The 21,763-nt window shown below is 41.0% G+C and overlaps 1 protein-coding gene across 2 annotated transcripts in view; it reads right to left on the reverse strand.

The window, feature by feature from the left end:
• Window positions 1-395: 395 nt before the first annotated feature.
• The window catches only part of SAMD5 (sterile alpha motif domain containing 5), a 35,943-nt gene continuing 14,575 nt past the window's right edge, over window positions 396-21,763 (reverse strand). Inside the window, exon 2 of one of the 2 annotated variants that reach the window (XM_066590775.1) lies at window positions 396-775. In XM_066590775.1, the coding sequence (XP_066446872.1) occupies window positions 770-775 (6 nt within the window). In that variant the 3' untranslated portion in view covers window positions 396-769. Of the gene's footprint in view, window positions 779-21,763 lie in introns of both variants that reach the window. The other variant, XM_066590765.1, reaches the window with a different exon arrangement.

A 21,763-nucleotide genomic window follows, 5' to 3' on the forward strand; every position in this document is an offset into this window, starting at 1 on the left:
ATGAGTATAGACCACAGTTCTGTCCAAAACACATAAGCTTCTATTTCCACTAAATGTTCCCATACCCTCCATTATAAAATGTACAAAATAAAGTTTTTGTTTTTCTAGTGTGTGCAGGAGATCCCTACTGACTGCAATGGAGTTACATCTCCTAGTTTATTGGCTTGGCTGTGTTATTTAGGCAACTATATGCCAGGGTTCTTAGCATGCTTTATGACAAAGTTATTTGCATATTAATTGGGCACTAAATGAGACACCATTAAGAGGGCCAGAGTAGAAGGTACTACACTGGGCATCATCCAACATAATTCTGGCCCATTTAGAGAGTCTGAAATGTGTTTTTTCAGTGGAATCACAAAATATATTTTATAGTATGAAGACTAAATGTCATTTTATTATACAAGCTTCTTACAGTGACCACAAACATAAGACATATTTCAATTTCCATTTAAACAATTCTAAATGATTTCATGACAATCCATTTATTCCTTGATCATCGATGGTGACTATAAATGATGAAACAGATCTGTAGGGCGTACACATTACAGAAGGTGCTCTTTACGGCAACGCGTTCTGGAGTATATGTAATGGCTGTTAGCAAACAAAAGCAAGGTGTTCAAGTACATGCCATCTTCTTCTGCGGCATAATTAAACCCACACTGATCAGAGAAAGGGATCCTGGGTCTTGAGCGTCTGTCTCACATCAGTCTCTCTTTCACCAAATCAGAAACTCTGTGTGCTGCATCCTTGGAAGGGAACCATGTATTCTTTAAAACTGCTAAAAAAATAAATAAAAAAGAACATAGTTGTAATAACTGGGTCCATGTATCAGTTCTCCTGTCTACTGTGGAAAGTCATAGTGCTGTGAATGTGGCATGCAGCAGCTCTTATTTGTTAGACTCTAAGGTTCACTAAGTGGACTGTCTAAATCAGTGGCATGCAATATGTGCTTCTGGGTCTTCTGGTGAAATTGTCTACAGCAGAAGCTGCAGGGCACTATTTGTCTTTTATCTATGTCAATGATAGATAGATAGATAGATAGATAGATAGATAGATAGATAGATAGATAGATAGATAGATAGATAGATAGGAGAGAGATAGATAGATAGATATGAGAGAGATAGATAGATATGAGATAGATAGACATGAGATAGATAGATAGATATGAGATAGATAGATATTAGATAGATAGATATTAGATAGATAGATATGAGTTAGATGAGATAGATATGAGATAGATACATAGATATGAGATAGATAGATACAAAGATAGATATGAGATAGATAGATATGATATAGATAGATAGATAGATAGATAGATAGATAGATAGATAGATAGATAGATAGATAGATAGATACGTAGAGAGATATGAGATAGATAGATAGACAGATATGAGTTAGATGAGATAGGTAGATAGATACAAAGATAGATATGAGATAGATAGATAGATAGATATGAGATAGATAGATAGATAGATAGATAGATAGATAGATAGATAGATAGATAGATAGATATGAGAGAGATAGATAGATAGATATGAGAGAGATAGATAGATAGATAGATATGAGATAGATAGATAGATAGATAGATATGAGAGAGATAGATAGATAGATAGATAGATAGATAGATAGATAGATAGATATGAGAGAGATAGATAGACAGATATGAGATAGATAGATAGATAGATAGATAGATAGATAGATAGATAGACATGAGATAGATAGATAGATATGAGATAGATAGATAGATAGATAGATACATAGATATGAGATAGATAGATAGATATGAGATAGATAGATATTAGATAGATAGATATTAGATAGATAGATATGAGTTAGATGAGATAGATATGAGATAGATACATAGATATGAGATAGATAGATACAAAGATAGATATGAGATAGATAGATATGAGATAGATAGATAGATAGATAGATATGATATAGATAGATAAATACGTAGATAGATATGAGATAGATAGATAGACAGATATGAGTTAGATGAGATAGATAGATAGATAGATAGATAGATAGATAGATACAAAGATAGATATGAGATAGATAGATAGATAGATATGAGATAGATAGATAGATAGATATGATATAGATAGATAGATAGATACGTAGATAGATATGAGATAGATAGATAGACAGATATGAGTTAGATGAGATAGATAGATAGATACAAAGATAGATATGAGATAGATAGATAGATAGATATGAGATAGATAGATATGAGATAGATAGATATGAGATAGATAGATAGATAGATATGAGATAGATAGATAGATAGATAGATAGACAGATATGAGTTAGATGAGATAGATAGATAGATAGATAGATAGATAGATAGATATGAGTTAGATGAGATAGATATGAGATAGATACATAGATATAAGATAGATAGATAGATATGAGATAGATAGATACATAGATATGAGATAGATAGATAGATATGAGATAGATAGATAGATATGAGATAGATAGATACATAGATATGAGATAGATAGATAGATAGATAGATATGAGATAAATAGATAGATAGATAGACAAATAGCAGAGGCTGGCCGGCAAATTTTAGCACCCAGCAGTGGCACATCCATAACCTGTTTACCTCCACCTTTCATAACATACATCACCAAAACAAACCTCAGTACATAAGTATGGCACCAGAATTAAGCTCATAATATAAATACAGCACCAGAACCAAGCTCTGCACATACAGTAGATACAGCATCAGAAACAAGCACAATATAGACAGTAACTGCAAAGTCAGGTTGACTGCTTGTACCCATACTGTGTACTAAAATGCCCCTGAACCCCAGAAAGGAATACTTACCTGCCAATGCACTCACACAGTAATTCAAAAACATTAAAAGAGCAGAGGCACAAGGCCCAGGATGCGTGTTTTGTCACCTCCCCATAAAAAAATTATATATAGATTCTAACAGCGCGATATGAGATGTTTATGACATGGTGGACTCAGATATAGCGGCTCTGCTATGGTATGCCTCTAATTGATGCTGTCACCTTATTACATAGCCAGGTAGCAGCTCTACATAGTGATACTGATTACAGTGCATTTACCTCCAGTGATGAAACGTGATATCTCTACTTGTAGTTGTCAGTTTTCCCTTTTCTTCTATATATATCGGCTCAGCCCCATGACAATTTCTTACAGCCTCTACTCATCTCTGCACACTCTCCATATTCTGCCATTTCCTCCAGTTTTCTTCTCAGCACCCCCATAGCCCAATGACTAAGTAATTGGAACCCACTTAATGTCTCCCCTTGCCCACAGCCATTGGCCCAAAATTCAATTGATCGGTGCAACATGTTTGTATGATATTGCTCCATCACTCAATAGAGCAAGTGGTTTGTGCGTTTAGTGTTGCCCAGGTGTTCCATGTGCAGTCTATCAGTGCACCTTGCCATACTATCGCTGATACAGCCTGTTAGGGCTAGGTGCAAACCACGACTCCCTCCCCTCCTGTTTTCGGCTCAGCTAGAGATGAGCGAGCATACTCGATAAGGCAAACTACTCGAGCGAGTAGTGCCTTATTCGAGTACCCGTCCGCTCGTATCTAAAAATTTGGGTTCCGGCCGGGGGCGGGGAGCGGCGGGGGAGAGTGGAGAGGAACGGAGGGGAGATCTCTCTCTCCCTCGCTTCCACCTGCTCACCGCCGCAACTCACCTGTCACCCGTGCCGGCAGCCGAATCTTTAGAGACGAGCGGGCAGGTAATCGAATAAGGCACTACTCGCTGGAGTAGTTTGCCTTATTGAGTATGCTCGCTCATCTCTAGTCCCAGCGCTTCAGAGCACAGTGGTTTACGCCAGTGCTAACAGACTGTGTCAGTGATACTATAGCAAGGTGCAATGATTTATGGAACACTCAGCACTCGGGCAGTCTAACACCCGAAAATCTTGCTCTACCCCAGGGTCTGGCCAGAGGAGCATGTCCATAGCAATCAAACATTTATGGAATATCCTGTGGATATGTCATAAATGTCGAAGATAGGAATATCGCTTTTGGGTGTGTCCACATGTCGCTGGTTTACTGGAGATTTTGTAACAGATTTTGGATAGATCTGCTGAAAACCCAAGTGCGGCCATCCGACTCATTTACAGTCCAGGACCGATGCTCCAAGCACCATTGCGGGCATCTCCGTGCATTCACAGCTGCGATGTTAGTTTTGTGTGCAGTCGCTCTTCCATGGTAATGCTTTACATGCCGTTCCTATAGATGGTTCTGGTGCTATTGGTTGTTCTGAAGATCTCCTGAGTGAGTGTTTCAGCAGCTAATGTGCGTGATGCCTTCACAGCTCGTACAAGGCCTCGTTATCCATGTTCTGTCAGTTCACGAGGTCTCCTTGAACATGGCTGCACCCCATACATTTCTGAATAACATTACCAACAGTGGACTTTGGAAGGTCCAAAAATGATATAATGTCCCATACTGACTGGTTGCTCAGCTGACGTCCCACCACCATATCTTGTTGGAAGTCCGTCAACGCTACACCATGTAACATTTTGACAGTTTCTATTGGAATATGTCTGTGTGATCCTCTCCTTTATACCCAATGCTCACATCTCTCATTTGCATTGCTGCTTTGTGCGACAGCACAGGATAGGCGGGTTTACCAATACTTGTAAACACAGTGTACATTATATATTATATATAATATTCAAAGTCACAAAGTAAATAAAGGGACCTGTCACATAGATTTCACATACTAAATCACTGACAACCCGTTACTGCACTGCTTTACAGGCTAGATTAAAACTTTATTTTTTTACCATATTTCTTTTCAGAATTTTTACGTAGAAATATTCCTGTAAACTGAAAAAACTGCAGAACAGTTTGGTGGTGGTTCTCTTTAGGCCGCGGTCAGATGAGCGTGCTTTTTTGCGTGCCTATATGCGTGAAAAAAATGCGCCCCTCGCATAAGTGGAAAATGAGTGAGCAGGCAAAGTTTCATATGCGCAGCGCATGAAACTTTGCCCGTTCACTGGAGCAGCTGCTTGATGAAGGTCCCTTCATCACTGTACACTGTGACAGCACTGTTACAGTGTTCAATTATGAGGAGACTGCAGAGGGGACGAAAGAATCCACAGCTGTCACAGAGGATCACGATGTTCTTCCATTGCTTTCAATGACTAATTGGTCCCTGCGCTCAGCCAATTAGAGGCAGCGCTTACAGGAGCCAGGGATTTTTAAATACAGAAGAGTGCCGGGGAGCCAACGAGAAGATGCGACAGAACCCCAGCAGCGCTGCTAGGTGATGTATAATTATTTTTTTCCAGCAGCTAGGGCTTCTTTTCAGGGAAGGGCTTATGTTTCAAGCCCTTCCCCGAAAATCCCTGGGGGGGGGGGGGTTACCTTCATCGCATTGCTCTAAATGGGGTAGCAGCAGCGTCGGCCCCATTAAACGTAAAGGGATAGCATCGCGGTCCTCTGCCACAGCTGTGGCAGGGGATTCTTTTGTCCCCGCTGCAGTCCCCTCAGTGTTCAGTGATTAGGGGACTCCCCGTGGCGATTAACGAAACCCTCGGGGAGTCCCTCTATCCCCACGGGGAATAAGGGGTTAAGAGCGGGACATTTAAAAGGGGCTTCTGGTTAGAGACACCTTTTAAATGCCCTGCTGTAAGCAGTGGGGAAGCTATTGCCTGCACAGGAGTTTTCATTAACTCCTGCTCCCATAGGAGTCAATGGAAACTCCGTCAAAATGCGCACCTATGTCCTATCTTTTTTAGGTGCTGCTGTTTTGCGCTGCTAATTCTGCACATATAAACGCTTCTATAGGAACCCATTGGTTCTTTTAGAACTTGCATTATGCATGCGCAAAACAAATGCTCATCTGAATGACCCCTTTAGGTGGAAAATATAGTATCTTTGCCTAACATAACAGCGTTTTGAGACAAGGTTGACCCCTAGAAAATGCAATTCATGAGGGCCATAAATAAGTTGTATTGAGCTTTCTTACACTTTTAAGCTCCTCACAAATTCAGCTATTAATTTGCTTGAGCAGAGCTTGGGTTCATGTGTGTTAATTCTCCTGCCTTTGATGTATTCCACTAACTGTTTAGGGAATTAGCAGTCTGTGGTAGCTGCATAATTTATTAGAAGACAGATTATACACCAGCAAAGGAGCAAGACCAAACAATTCTGCAGTCACAGTCCAATGTGTATTTCCTACCAAACTACTGAATAATGGCTGCCAATGACCCCTATAAAGTAAAGGAGTCCACGCACATGATAAAGATCTTGCAATGAATATTCAATGTTTGTTAAACATGTCACAGTAAATCTAGGGCTACTAAATCCAGTGCAGCCTACTAACCTGCTTGACTAAACCCTGGATTTACTGCCATATACTGTACTTAACAAATATTGAATAATCATTGCAAGATTCTTACCATGTGCTGTGGACTCCATTACCTGATTAGGTGGACTGCTTCTAAAGACCCTTTGTACACAAGACGATTATTGTTCTGGTTGTCCAGGCTCCTGCGAGGTTTTAAACGATAATCCCGTGTAAATGCATGCTGAAACTGAATGACTGGAGGAGAATTGTCCAGTTGTTCAGTTTTAAGCATGCTTAATATCCGAACGACCATTGTTCGGTGTAAATAGCAGCCGTTTAGTACTGAGCAGCCACTGTTTACAGTGAGCGGGGAGGAGCAGGGAGAGAACGTTCCTCCAGCCACCCCGCCTCCATGCTGTCTGCATTGTGAGTAGTCCTGCGTATAGAGAACAATAGAGAACATTACTGTTACGTCTGTCAGGCGCACTTCACCACCGCGCAGATGCACTAGTTCCAAAAATGGGAATACTGCGCAACATGGAACACCGAAGGGACAGTGAACTGCATACTGGACTCACAGACAGACATAACATAAGGATTGACAAATGGCCAAAGCACTCACCTTGTATACCCACACGCATAACCATATGGAATAGCTATCATTAGTATGAAATATCAGTTCATGTATTGGCCAAGTCACTTGAGCCTGCAAGCCCACTTCAAGGGTCCTCATTGTGTCGCGGGTCCCTACTCTAACGAGACAACTACCCCCAGGACACCTGGCTGCAAGCAGGGTGATCGTCCTGATAAGGACGGCCCTGCACTGGAACCTGAGGGCCTAACTAGCTCAGAGATGGTAAACAATCCACAGCAAGACAGGACACAGTTCACACCAACACACTAGGCACAGCATGCAACACAAAACAGGAAGGTTCATCCCTAATGTCTGGCAACCTGCACAGATCCACAGAACACATCACTGTGCGCACACATATACACAGAACATGCCTGTTCACACCTGATGTCAGGCCACCTGCACAAACACTGAACACGACACTGCTCACACCTTTAAACACACAACACATAACAGGCATGCAAGAAAACCAAACCCTAGAGTGAAGAGATACCAGCTTACGCTTGCAAAGGGACTGGTATATATGCAGCAGATGAGTGGAAATTGGCTGGAGAATATCACACCCAGCCAGCTCAATTAACCCTTACCTGCGAAGGTGTGCTCATGGAAACCTGTAGAACCACAGGTCCCAGACGCACAACCTAACAATTACATTTATTGCAAAGTTCCCTATGTTCATCTTAGTGCCAACTGTGGTGATATACGCACTTATTTAGTTTGGTGACTAGATTACTCCGACATTGTGCAATATTGAGCATGATTTCATGATCATTATGTCTGTCTGCGTGTGACCCATAGGCTTGGGCTACATGGCGATAATGAATGTTCAACATTTAGGGACAAAATAATATATATTATCGTTATATGCAATATGTTAAATATTTGGGGGGTTGAATATACAGTAGAACCTCAACTAACATCATTAATCCGTCCGGAAGCAATGGACTTGTGTACTGAGCATTAATTCCTGTAGTGTTCTTTATTCTGTTATGTTAACCATTACAGAACAAAATAATTATTAATTATTTATGTGTTATTGTTCATGTGATAAGTTTAATATCACCAATCCCAGTGTATATAATCAGTGCTAGCTCCCTCAGTAGATGATAGACAGAGAGGAATGTATTTCCAGCCTATGAACACAACTTCTAGTTATGAGTATTGAGGTCCCCAGGAGACCTATTTGTACATATATATATATCTAATAGAGAAACATCACAATAGACAATGTCACCCAAAATATTGACTGACTATTCATCAATGTAGTGCAAACAAGGAAATCATTTGTCTAAACAAAGTGAAAATAATCGCTACAAAAACATAAAAGTCATCAATAAAACACCTAGATTACAAGCCAACATACACTAAGATTTAGGAGTGGTTCTGAAATTACCACCGAGACTGCATAGGATTGGCACCATATGTTATGACATATGAGTCATTTAGCAAATAAAGCTAAGCGAGTGCATTCCTAATGTATCCCAACAGATAATTTGTGCAAATGGCTCATCTTCTTAATACATTGTTGACATCTGCAATCTGCTTGGATAGTCTTGAAATATAATGTTATCTGCAACACAGGAGACAGGTTTGTTGTAAAGTACAAAAACAATACATTGAGAATCCCTGTGTGTAGGTGCCATGTGCTGAAGAACACATCCGCAGATCACCTTGTCTTCAACTACAGGTCTGATGTATAAAAACGCCCCATTTCTCTGTAGCTTCATAGCATATTTCACTCTTACAATTCCTTTCTAGCAAATTCTTTAGTGCACCAAAGGCAGATTAACTGGGAAGTCTATCCTCTATTAGCTCTTAGGTATTGGATGAGGATGTAAGGAGCATTACTGCAGCTGTAGTATCAGCCATCAGGACATGAGGGACATAATCTCCTCACTGCCGCAGTTATTAAGGAATATAAGCCAGTCATTAAGTTGTCCAGGGCTATACTTTATGAGAAATCTTCTATTATTGAAATGTATCAGCTCTGCGACTTAGGTGGAAATAAGGCGCATTCACCTATTCTGCACTGGCAGCCACTACGTAAGGAGCTGAATGGTGGGCAGCACTCTAATTGCCAGCTCTGGTCTAAAGTCCTTCTACATAATATTCTACTGACAGAACACTGAACATATTACTAATAGCATTACAGAACACAGTTGTTATACAGATCTAGATTATATATATATATATATATATATATATATATATATATGTGCCTATGAAAATAGTAATGGAGGAAGGCATTCCATAGAAACAGCTGCTCTAGGGTGCTTCCTGAAGATAAAGTAGCCCACAACCATAATAAATATAAAATAACAATGCAGACCGCTATGTACTAGTTATTGTATAGGACCATGTTATCCCCTTAGTGGCAGCCAATACACCTTTTTACTGACCTCACTAATGGGCTTTAAACCTGCAAAAACATATTTTTATGGCTGTGATTTGGCTGACTACGAACAGTTAGGCTCCTGCTCTAACCACAAGGAGAGGGGAAACCTCTTTAACCCCTTACTAGCCACAATCAATAGGAACTGCAGCATGTAAGGTGGGGCTCTGGTCACACCTTGCATCAATGCACTATAAAGAAAGCAGCAGTTCATCCCCAGCTGGAAAATGCCCTATGTCATTCTCTGGCCCATACATGCTATGCAAATCTTGAGGTAATATGTAAAACCCTTGTTGTGCATCTCGTTATTTTTTTTCTCAGAGCAGTTAGATATGTTTTAGGCCGGTCTCAAATGACCGGATTTGAATCGCAGATTCCGCAAACGTATGAACAGTGGTAGTACACAATAAATCAAATGCATTGAATTACACAGTTCTGATCACATTAGCGTGTTGGAGTTACGTAATTCGCGAGCGGAAAATAGAAGGTGGCATGTTCTATTTTAATGCGGATATCCACAACATAGAGCCTATTGTTCTCTATGGTCATAGATATACCCACAGCCTATATGTCATTACATTGCATATGGGCTGAATCATCGCTCAACGGTGGCATGGGAAATAAAAAAGAAAAAAAAAAGGTGTACTGCACATGACCACCAATGTGAGTACACAGTCATATGTAGAACAATTCCGTGGCCAACATTTTTGTTAATTTAGTTTTTTCAGGTGATTTAGACTAAAATAAGCTGATTTCAAAAATGTAGTTAGTTTTCTTCTATCACGTCAGATTTTTTCTATACAGCTTATCTTGATGCGATTACTCAAGCCTGGGTCGAGCGAAGCACTTGTATTCTCCTATTGGCCGAGAACGAACCTCCCATAAGTGGGGAGGGGTGGAGGATGACCTTGGCGACCGGTTGTTATTTGTCTAGGCTATTCAGTTACACATGCGACAGTGTGCTGAGGAGTCGTGTACCGCTCTATACAGTGAATTAGCAATTTATAAAATTTATTTACACACTTATTTCCTTTCCTTCAGATCACGTCTATATCTGCTATTTCTAGTTGTAAGTGCCTAAACAGCCCTGATTCCTTTTGCTATACCTGTGGCAGTTTCACCATTCCCAGTCAAAGGGAGAACATCAGAGCATTTGTCATCAACCCTTTTGTGCATATTTCAAAGTTAAACTTGGAGAACAAGATAAGTCTTGCGTTGCTCACAAGGTGCGCATGCAGTGTGTCAAGAGTTTATGGATGTGGACAAAGGAAACGCCTGATAAGTAGCCATTTGGTATCCCTATGGTTTGGCAAGAGCCCAGAGATCATTCAAGTGACTGTTACTTTTGTATAGTGAAAACTTCAGGATGTAACAAAAAATATTAAAGTAAAATATAGTATCCTTGTCTACCATCAGCTGTACATACAGTGTCTCATTCAGCTGAAATCCCAGGACCAGTCTTCATTGAACTATCATGAAATTCAAAAATCCATCCAAAACGACCCAGGACTGTAGAATCTTACATTAGACAAGAATGGGACAACATTCCTCTCCCAAAACTCCAGCAATTGGTCTCCTCACTTCCCAGATGTTTACAGACTTATGTAAAAGGAAGAGCACATGCTACATAATGGTAGACATGGCCAAACTTATGTGAGATGTGTTGCTGCCAGCAATTTCCAAATGATTTTTAAAACGAAATGGACAAATGTCCCACTGTCACTTTCTGATCCACGTTCTATTGTGTATAAAATAAGGCATTTCATTGCATTCTTTTTTTCTTAATATGTATTCCCATTTTTCACAGCGTCCCAACGTTTTGGGAATTAGGGTTGTACCTATGACTAGATGTATAGCTAAGCTTAAAACTAGAGATGAGCGAGCGTACTCGGAAAAGCACTACTCGCTCGAGTAATTTGCTTTATCCGAGTATCGCTGTGCTCGTCCCTGAAGATTCGGGTGCCGCTGCGGCTGACAGGTGAGTCGCAGCGGGGAGCAGGGGAGAGCGGGCGGGAGAGAAGGAGATAAAGATCTTACCTCCGTTCCTCCCCGCTCTCCCCTGCAGCTCCCCGCTCCGTGCCGGCACCCGAATCTTCAGGGACGAGCACAGCGATACTCGGATATAGCAAATTACTCGAGCGAGTAGTGCTTTTCCGAGTACGCTCGCTCATCCCTACTTAACACTCATTCCTTAAAGGGGGTTTTCTACAGAGCTTAGCAGGGCAGAATTAGTAACTAAGGTATGAGAATCCTTCAAGATTCTTGGCAGAGGATGAGAAGGGCTTACAGTAATACAATCCACTGTAATTAGGATTGTATTCAGGCTGAATCTTTCATGCCAACCAGGTTATTTAAACATTCGCTCATTGATGTTCACCACCATGCTGCATGCAGTATACCACAATCACTCAACTTTCAAGGTTTCTTGAAAACACGAGATCATCTATTATGTGTTAATTGTATTCTTTTTTTTCTTCTGATTGACTGCTTTCTGATTGAGCGGCAAAAATCTATAATTCTCAGCATCACACTGGCAACAGGATCTTCAAAACTGGGAGTTAATCACAGCTATATATTGAACACCTGCAGATGTTTTTTCTTAGATGTTTCCTTTAAAACCTTAAGGCTGGGTCACACGGGACTGAAATGCCGTGGAAATCTCGCGAAATGACCGCACCGAAAAAACGGAAGACTTTCGCAGGGTAAGCATTCTGCTGCAGCTGTCTCTCCCCATAGAGAAAAGAGAAAAGAATTGAGATTCCGCAGTTTTGAAATCCGCGTCGCATGTCTGTTTCCATGTGACGTGGCTGCAGAGTGTGGATAAGATTTTTGCAAAATCTCACCCACTTTGCTGGCTAATCCTGGGATTAAGAGCAGCAGTCGGAATTGCCAAGCAGAATTTCCGTGCGGGAATACCACAGCAATTCCACCCCGGGGTGAACCCAGCCCTATTATGTTTATTTGTTGCTGTATAGCTATGGTAAGTTGTGCAGAGAATACATTTCTAACCTTTTTCTTCTGCTCCAGCAGACGCCACTGGCTGCATGGCTGTACAATATTAGCAATGGTCCTGTCAGATGGTTATTCTCTTCAAGGCAATTAAAATGTGAGTACAGGCAGCATGGCTACAAGTTCATGCAGAAATAAGTAATGTGCTTCAGTTTGACTGCTCCCATCTCTGCTGGTTCAGCTTCTGATTCATTAAAGTTTTTAGCTATAGTTGAGGAAGCATTCTTCCTTAGTTAGACTTCTTGCTAGTTATTGAATGCATGTTTTGCTGATGTACACAATTGTATGTATATAGCAAGGGGCCGTTTTCTTTTCCTCTTTTTCCTTTAGGTCTCACATGTAGGTAGACTAGTCCAGACCAATGTCACATCAGGGAAAAAGAGGCAAAAATGCAACATTCAAAATTTTACTATGCTTAATTACTTAAACAGGGATATATATTTACGCCTTGGTGGCCCCCGGCATCAAGCGCTGCAGCCCAGATTTGGTTGTTACAGATGATGTCACAGGAAATCACGTGATCGCTGACCAATGAGAAGATGCAGCATCACGTTCTTGAACTCCTGGCATCATGACTCTCAGGATGTTTGCACTGATGCCAGGACTTTCATTGGCTGCAGCGGTCACCTGATTTCCTGTTACATCATCTGTCACAGGAGTCACCAAAACCGCAGCGGGCTGCAGTGCTGAACCCTGGTGGTTGCGGAAGGGTAACTATATCTCTGTTTATTATTTCCACACATGGGGTCCTATTGAAAAGGGCTTTTCCAGTAACCAGACAACCCCTTTAATACATCTGTTTAGTTTTTAGAGTAACTTTTTTTTCAATACGAAGCTTGAATTAACTGAATATGCATAGAGTTAAACAATACAGCCAACAGAAGCAGGAGGTGACTACTGTGTGCTATTCTTATTACATTGATGATGAATTTACAGACATTAACTTAAACGTGAACATACGGACAACCTATAGTCACCACTAGAGGGAGCATGGCAAATTACTTCATAATGTTCAGTCACTGACTTTAATTTAGGGTAGTATGCAATAGGGTCCTAAGCTACCTCTAGTGGTGGCTGCAGGTTAAATCCTTGTCTATTTATGGGAATTTAAACCTCTGTATCAGAAAACCTGAGCTGAAACCCCTATAAATATATATCAAGAAGGTAACACATTTGAATATATTTAGATAAAAAAATGGAAACGGAAGGAGCATTTATTGTAATCCTAACAACCTGACAAATTTCACATCATTAAAGGGAACCTGTCACATGCCTAAAGCACCATAACTCAGTGATGTATTTTTAATGCTCACCAACTCCCGGGATCCCATGGTGTACACTGCTGAGCACGAAAATCTGACATTTTTCAGAGTCTTGTGAATGTACTCTCCTACGTGAGTCTATGTGAGAACACACACAATGGACTGTGAATTGGGGGATCCAGCACCCGGATTCCTGCCACCTGCTTTAACAGCTCAATAATTAAAGGCGCATTTACACACAAAGATAATCTTTCGATTGACTGAAAGATTGAAAGATTTTGCGATCTATTTGCATAAAGTGTTAATGGACAGTAATGTCCATTAACACTTTATCATTTTCATTTGCATGTAAAAAGGCCTCCAGGAGCTGTTCTCTTCATGGCTGCCAGCAGGTTGCAATGTTATCTGCCGACTCCCGTGGAGATAACAGCATGTAGTCTGTTGAGAGATACTTTATCTCTCACTAGCTGAATGGTGGATTTTAAGTTCACCTTAAAATCGTCGCTCAAGTGAAAAGTGCCCAATGCCCACGTTTGCATGTAACGATTATCGCTCATGTTCGGACATTTGAATGAATTTTGAGCAATAATCATTACGTATAAATTGGCCTTTAGTTTATGCTGCTGTTGGTAGGTGACAGGTTCCCTTTAACTGAAACCACATTATGTGCCAACTGAAAGAAAACTCTCAACATAGTAGATAAGTACAAAACCATTCCATTTTTATGTGTTTAATTCATCTGGAATCATCATATACAAGTTTTGTAGGCAAAGCCCAATACATAAAACTGTAAATCAATACTGTATAATGTACCGCATCAGATATGACTCAAACATATATACATATTGTAGATTCAACAACTCTCTAGTCCTAATTTTTTATACTAAGTGCCTGCCTGGCAACAATTTACTGAAAGCTTTATGCATATTCAATTTTCCTATGAATACACCCAAAAAGCTTTTAGAATATAGTTTATCTGTCAAATACCAAACTCTAATTATTTAACAAAATGTATCTATAGTGCATCACAAGCAGAAACGTTATTATTTTGTGACTTCATCACTGAAGCAAAATTATCTAGAAAGCATAAAAGCTTTTAAATCAATCACAGGTGGGTGATAAGATGCACTTAGCTTTATTTTTATACGACAGACTACAAATAAGTAGCAGAAAAATATTTCTTGGATATTTATGTAAACAGAGTTTTCACACTGTGGTGTTTATGAGTTTGCTGTAGTCCATTGCTGATATTGCAAACTACACATACATATTAAGGCCAATTTACACTGAAAGATAATCGCTCAAAAATCACTCAAATGACATTTTGAGTGACAGTTTTGAGCGATCATCTTTGCATAACTCTAAGTAACTAATTAGCTACTTAAAGGGGTTGTCTCACGCCGAAACGGGTTTTTTTAATATTCAATAGGCGCGAGACAAAGCCAAGGGATGGGTTAAAAAAAAAAAAGTTTATTACTTACCCGAATCCCCGCGCTGCGGTGACTTCTTTCTTCCTTTACCAAGATGGCCGCCGGGATCTTCACCCACGATGCACCGCGGGTCTTCTCCCATGGTGCACCGTGGGCTCTGTGCGGTCCATTGCCGATTCCAGCCTCCTGATTGGCTGGAATCGGCACACGTGACGGGGCGGAGCTACGACGACCAGCTCTCCAGCACGAGCGGCCCCATTCACCAGGGAGAAGACCGGACTGCGCAAGCGCGTCTAAAAACGCCAGAAGACAGCGAATATAGACGGATCCATGGCGACGGGGACGCTAGCAATGGAGCAGGTAAGTGAATAACTTCTGTATGGCTCATAATTAATGCACGATGTATATTACAAAGTGCATTAATATGGCCATACAGAAGTGCTGAACCCCACTTGATTTCACGAAACAACCCCTTTAAGACTTAATGCAGGCAGAGCGTGATACTGCCACAATAGCTCCAAGAACAATGCAGCTGTTTTGTATATGCAAACAGCTGCTTTGTTCTCCACGCTTTCAGCTGGTGCCCCACTGAGAACTGCGAGCAGGATATCAGCTAAAAGAATACTATCAGCTCCACCCGCTGAGAAAAGAGAAATCACCAATGAACGAATAGTACACAAAAAGTGCACAATGGACCAGCATTTTGACGCAACAGTTATCACTTAAATGAAGGCTTGTTAGCAAATTTTGAGCTATAATCGTTGTGTTTAAATGGGCCTTGAGAAGGGGCAGGCCCAGGGAAAGGAACAGACATAAGATTTGCATTTGGATAAATCTCATAGTATACAGTACACAGGTGCAATCTCTCTCCTGAGGTGGAAAGTGTTTTTTTACCTGCATTACATTTTATAATTATGTCTTTTTTATTTTTAAATTTCTGTGCTGATTATTTGTTATTATGTTGCTTGTTTCTTTATAGTGTATAGGGCTCCAATTTTCTGAGACAAAGTTCCACATTCCCTTCATAGATCTTGATTTAAAATTTAAAGTGCTGGCTCCTTGAGGTCACCACTAGAGGGCACATACTGCATACTGTGTTGTTACTGAGTTCAGTGTGACAGTATGCAGTAACTCCCTCTAGTGGTTGCTGCAGGTAGCCATCATATAATGTTTTAATTTTATGTCTCTGCAGGTATCCTGTATCTATGTATCAGAAGTGAATTACCTATTTAGATAAAACAAATCTAAAAAATTATTACTGGGTAGACATTCACTGTAAGGCCTCATTCACATGAGCATGTGCGATTTCATGCTTGCTACACACGGCCGAAAATCCCAATAAAGAAGAATGGATGCAATGTCATTCTGAAATTAATAAGCATTTTCTCGTCCATTCACACGAACGTATCACGTGAAAAAAACGCTGCGGTGCAGATTTCTGTCAGTCGGCAGAATGGCTTCTGTTAGCTTAAATCGCTAAAATAGAGCCAGCTGTCTTCTTTTCTCAGCATCAGATGCAGGTAAACTCCTCCCCCACTTTTTTTCCAGCTCCCATAGAAGTCTATGGGAACTTCCCGCGTTTTTTGTCAAAAGATAGGTCAAGACCTATCTCCTGACACTACGAGAGAAATCGGTGGCCGCAACCAGTTGGCGATTTGACAATTTTACGGCGCCATTTTTTTCACGTGCTCGAAAATCGTCCATGTGAATGAATGCATTGAAATCTAATGCTTCACATGGAAGCAATTTTCGGACAATGTTTTATCGCAGCAAAATAGTTGCGCAAAAACGTTTGTGTGAATGAGGCCCAAGGCTGATAAAGACATTTATTCACGTGAATTTGTATTGAAATTGAAATTGTATTGAAATGAGCAATTACTTTTTCTATATGTATGCCTGCTATTCCTCACTGCCACAAATGTACCAACTATACTGCATTGGCAATGACATTTACAACAGCTCTGAGCTTTATGTGACTGTCTGAGGTGGCATCTTATATATGCCCTTATTTAAAGCATTAACCCTTTCCAATCCAATATCAGACCTTGTCCAACATCATGACTATCCTGTACCACTCTGATGTTTGTTCACCTGCTTCACTGTCGGAGCGTGTCCAATACTTTTTCTAATGTAGTACTGGCTTTGGCCAGCAGATGGTGCAAGTTGCTTTTCAGCAGGCCATGTGACCATGCATTATACTCTTGCGGTTCTGCTAGGCAGGGATGAAGTGTGTAAGTGAACATATTGTAAAATGGATTATGGAGGACAGTGAGGGTGAAGGAGAGTTTAGTGAGCATGAAGAAACTCTTCCTGTATGCAGTGATATTAGTCCCAGTGAATGTGAATCAAATGATGAAGAAGAAAGTGATGATAATACGCAACCTGTTATGAGTTACCTTACTCTTTTACACAACAGGTACTCGCCCTTCCTCAAGGTGCTCAGCCAAAAACTGAACTCGAATATTTTTTGCTCTTTTTCTCAAATGATCTTTTTGGTGAAATTGTGACTGCGACAATATGTATACAGCGGAAGAAATACAGAAGGAGACTCCACTACCAAAATATTCAATGTGGCATTCGTGGAAGGATGTTTCGGCAGAAGAAATGAAGGCGTTCTTTGGTGTAATACTGAACATGGCTCTGAATTTGAAGGCCCAATTAGAGCAAACTCCGTTCTTCAAGGATGTTCTCTCTCGTCTCTGTTGTCTCCAAATATTTTGGGTGCTGCATTAAGTTCCTCCTGTCACAGCTCAAGGGAGAGTGAGTACCCGAGGGGGCAAGGTGAGGAATGGGAGTACATTGACAATAAATGCAAAGAACTTTATGTATCGGGAAGAAGTGCGGCTATAGATGGGAGCAGAGTTAGTTTCAAAAGAAGGATTCAATTCAAGTGCTTCAAACTGAAGAAGTCTACAAATCTTTTGCCTGTGTGATTCAGAAAGTGGTTATGTGTGCCTGTCATTCCACAACAAGAGGTTAGTGACAATGCTAAGTACAGTTTTTGGCCTCAAACACAGCTGATCACTGGTTATAGGAAGAAACGGCCTGTTTAATTTGAAAAACTGACAGTAATTTTAGAATGCACAAAGTTTATGGGAGGAGTGGACAGAGCTGATCAGTACTGTGGATGCTACGGGGTTACCAGAAGATCCTACAAATGGTGGAAAAAATATACTTCTGACTGATAGAAGTTGCAGTTGTAAACAGCTACATCCTGTACTCCATAGATAAGAAGGAGAGGGGCCAAAAAATGCTGACCCAGCTTCCATACAGGAAAAAACTCATGGCTCGGCTTGTAGGCAATGCGAACAACAGAAATTCAAGAAGGAGGGGAAGACCATCATTTTCGGGCTTGGAAGAAACACTAAGGCTGCCTGTCCACGGGCAATGATCCGCGGATGATTAATCGCCTGTGGATCTCTCTCTGTAAAACTTTCCATAGGGTTGCTATGGAAAGCGCAGCGCCGGCGTCCACGAGCGGAGAATCATAGAGATTCTCTGCTCGCGGGATTTAAATCGCGGCACCCTGCGATTGCCGCAATTCTCCACGATAGGCTCATCTCGGAGACCTGTCATTCCTCCCCCATGGCACAATATCGCTAGCGATATTCCGCCTCAGCCTCAAACCATTGTGAGACACACAGTGGGAAGCCTGGACTTCATCCTGAAGGGTTCCTCAAGTATCACACTCAAAAACATTCTAAACAAAAGTAAGCAAACACTTAAAGTAACCTAAAATTGATAACAAATTCATCTGGTGAGTTCATTTTTATTGTTTTCTCTTTTAAAACTATGGTAATTCCAAGTAATCCATCCAACCTCCTTCCTATCCAAAATGAAAAAGCTGGGGTGTATGCAAAGGGTTAATGTTTCATGCGAAGAAATAAGATGGGTCAGTAACCAGTATGATCAGAAACTTTTGCTATGGAAACATCTAAATTCATTATGATGTCACAAGATTTTCAGCTTTAGGGCTAGTAGGTTTAATGCACAGTACATAAGAATCTCCGTCTCCATGCATTTCTCTATCTATTGACCCCTAGGAGAAATAGGGAATATTACAATGTGCTACCAGTGCTCTAAACATTTAAAAAGGAAGAGACATACACTGTCCAAGACAGACGAGAGCTTCTAGTATCCAAACTACAACACTTTTATCGAATCCATATAAAACAGCAGAATACAGGAAAACACTGCTTGCACGCTTCAGGTCATAAAATGGCCTTTGAAGTACCCATACATATTTACTAAAATAGATGAAGATGGACAATTTCAATCAAAACAATCATTTGTCAGTTGAGATGTAATAACGAATATTAGCTGACCAATGCAGACTATCTTCTCCTTAAAATAAGTCGGCCATGTTTGAAATTTTTGCCCGGTAGTTGGATGAACATTTTTCATTCCTAGTTAAGGTATTTCTAGCACAAATGATCTTTCTTTGAAAGAATGTTCTTAGAAAAATTGTTCGTCCTTTGCACAGTGTTGTTGAACATTTAAGTGGTTTGAACAACTGCATTGGATAATGGCGGAATAATCATTCACTAGAAGAGTATTTGTTCAACCCTCAACCTACTTCTATCTAATGTGTATGGTCACCTTTAGGTTTTTGGAGATTCAATGATTGTCAGGCGCTTAAACGCCCAACAGCCATCTCAGTGATTATTGCCCCTATGCCTTCACACAGGATCAACAATTGTTCAATGAATGGAGGTGGAGCGGGTTGAAGATTGCTTCTGGCCACCAGCCTCAATTCACAGTAAACAGGTAGTTGTTCATAGGTGAATGCAGGCCGATCGTTGTTTGAGTTCTATCCCTGCCTAAACTGAGCCAAAAGCAATAAGCAAATTAATTATAATTCATTCTAGGCTAGGCTCTGCCCCCTTTCCACTCGTTGTCCGCAGCCAGCAACGGGAGGAGGTGCGATGGGGCGGCGCTTAGCTTCATTCCCGTCCCGCCCCCTCCCATTGCAAAGAGCAAGCGGGGAAGAGAGCAGCAGGAGAGAGTTTAGCAGCCATGCAGTGGCCAATGTATTCTGGCCCAAAAGATAGTTCCAGGACTATCTTTTGGGCCCGACGTAAAAACGCCCGGTGCTATATTGGTCAGCTGGGTGTTTTTATGTCACGAGACAACGACCATGTGATCTGATGCATTAGAATCCAATGCATCAGATCACAGCATATATCGGCCGACCATGAAAACAGCGGCCAATATATGCTCATGGGAAAGAGGCCTCAGACAAATAACAGCTGCAGTCAGGTTGGACTCTGTAGGAACATCACTAGCTTGTATGAATGTGCCCCTCCTAAACAGTCGCAGCGTGATAAGGTCAGTACATCTCTTTACAGCGATGCTGCATATTATCCAATATTAACAAGAAAAAAAATAGCAAATAAACACTGGTGTGGTTTAATCCAAAGTTCTATTTATATGCAAATAAAACTATACTGCAATCTCTTTGGATGAGTGTAATGAATGCGGCTACAATCCGCTTTGGTAAGGTGTGATAATTGAGAATAAATAACTGTGTTGTTAAAAACGAGCCCCTATATCAGTGTGAATACACTTAATACAATCACAGAAAAAAATGGTTTGCTTGATATTTTGCAACCTACAAGCCCTTTTGTGAGAAGGATTTTTCAATAGGATAGAGCCTTCATGGTGTCTTCTAATGAATAACACAGAGATCTTCCTTGATAATATTACATGTTATGTTATACTCATGAATTACTCCATAAGAGCCGGTGACCTGGGGATTATTCTGATTGCCAGATTGGAGTCGGGAAGGAGTTTTTTTTTACCTTAAATGGGGAAAATTGGCTTCAAACTGATTAAGATTTTTTTAGCCTTCCTTTGGATCAACATTGGGAGGTAATAGGCTGAACTAGATGGACATATGTCTAAAATACTATGTGAGGCCTCGTTCTCAAGAGTATGGTTTTAGCGCTCTAATAGCATCGCAAAAAATCACACAATGCTCAGGAGAAAATCGTGTGAACGGGTGATTTCCAGCTATTAAAGGGGTTGTCCCGCGGCCAAAATGAAAATTTTTTCACAGCTCAGTCCCCCATGTTCAGCAAACATCACAAACTACCCATGTAAATCATTTGTATAGAGCGTTTCTACTCACCATGAAGCAGTTTTATGAAGTTATAAAATACTTCTTCCAAGATGGCTGCCGTCATTTCCCAAGGTGCACCGCGGGTCTTCTCCCATGGTGCACCGTGGATGTTCTTCTCCAGTCTGAGCTCCACTGCCGATTACAGCCACCTCATTGGCTGATCGGCACCACGTGACAGGGGCGGAGCTACACGATGACGCGGAGAAGAGGGAGGAGCCAGGACGCAGCTCGTGAGCCCGGACCATCCAGAAGAGGAATCTTCAGTGCGCAAGCGCGACTGTTCCTGCGACCAGAGGAGACGTTTGGTCGGCGCCATGGAAACGGGGACGCCAGCACAGGGGGGGGACCCCATGTAGGTAAGTAAATAACTTCTGTATGGCTCATAATTAATGCACGATGTACATTACAAAGTGCATTAATATGGCCATACAGAAGTGTATAACCCCACTTGCTGTCGCGGGACAACCCCTTTAAGTCTTGAGGTTTATTAGCAGTGAAATTGCCCGTTCATACGATCAGGAGCTGCGTGTTGTGTGCTATCCAGCTCCCATGGGAGTCTATGGAAGTTCCTGTGCAGCACGCACCAAAGATAGGTCAGGTCCTAACTTT

This window comes from Eleutherodactylus coqui, chromosome 1 (assembly GCF_035609145.1).
Source record: "Eleutherodactylus coqui strain aEleCoq1 chromosome 1, aEleCoq1.hap1, whole genome shotgun sequence".
NCBI lineage: Eukaryota > Metazoa > Chordata > Amphibia > Anura > Eleutherodactylidae > Eleutherodactylus > Eleutherodactylus coqui.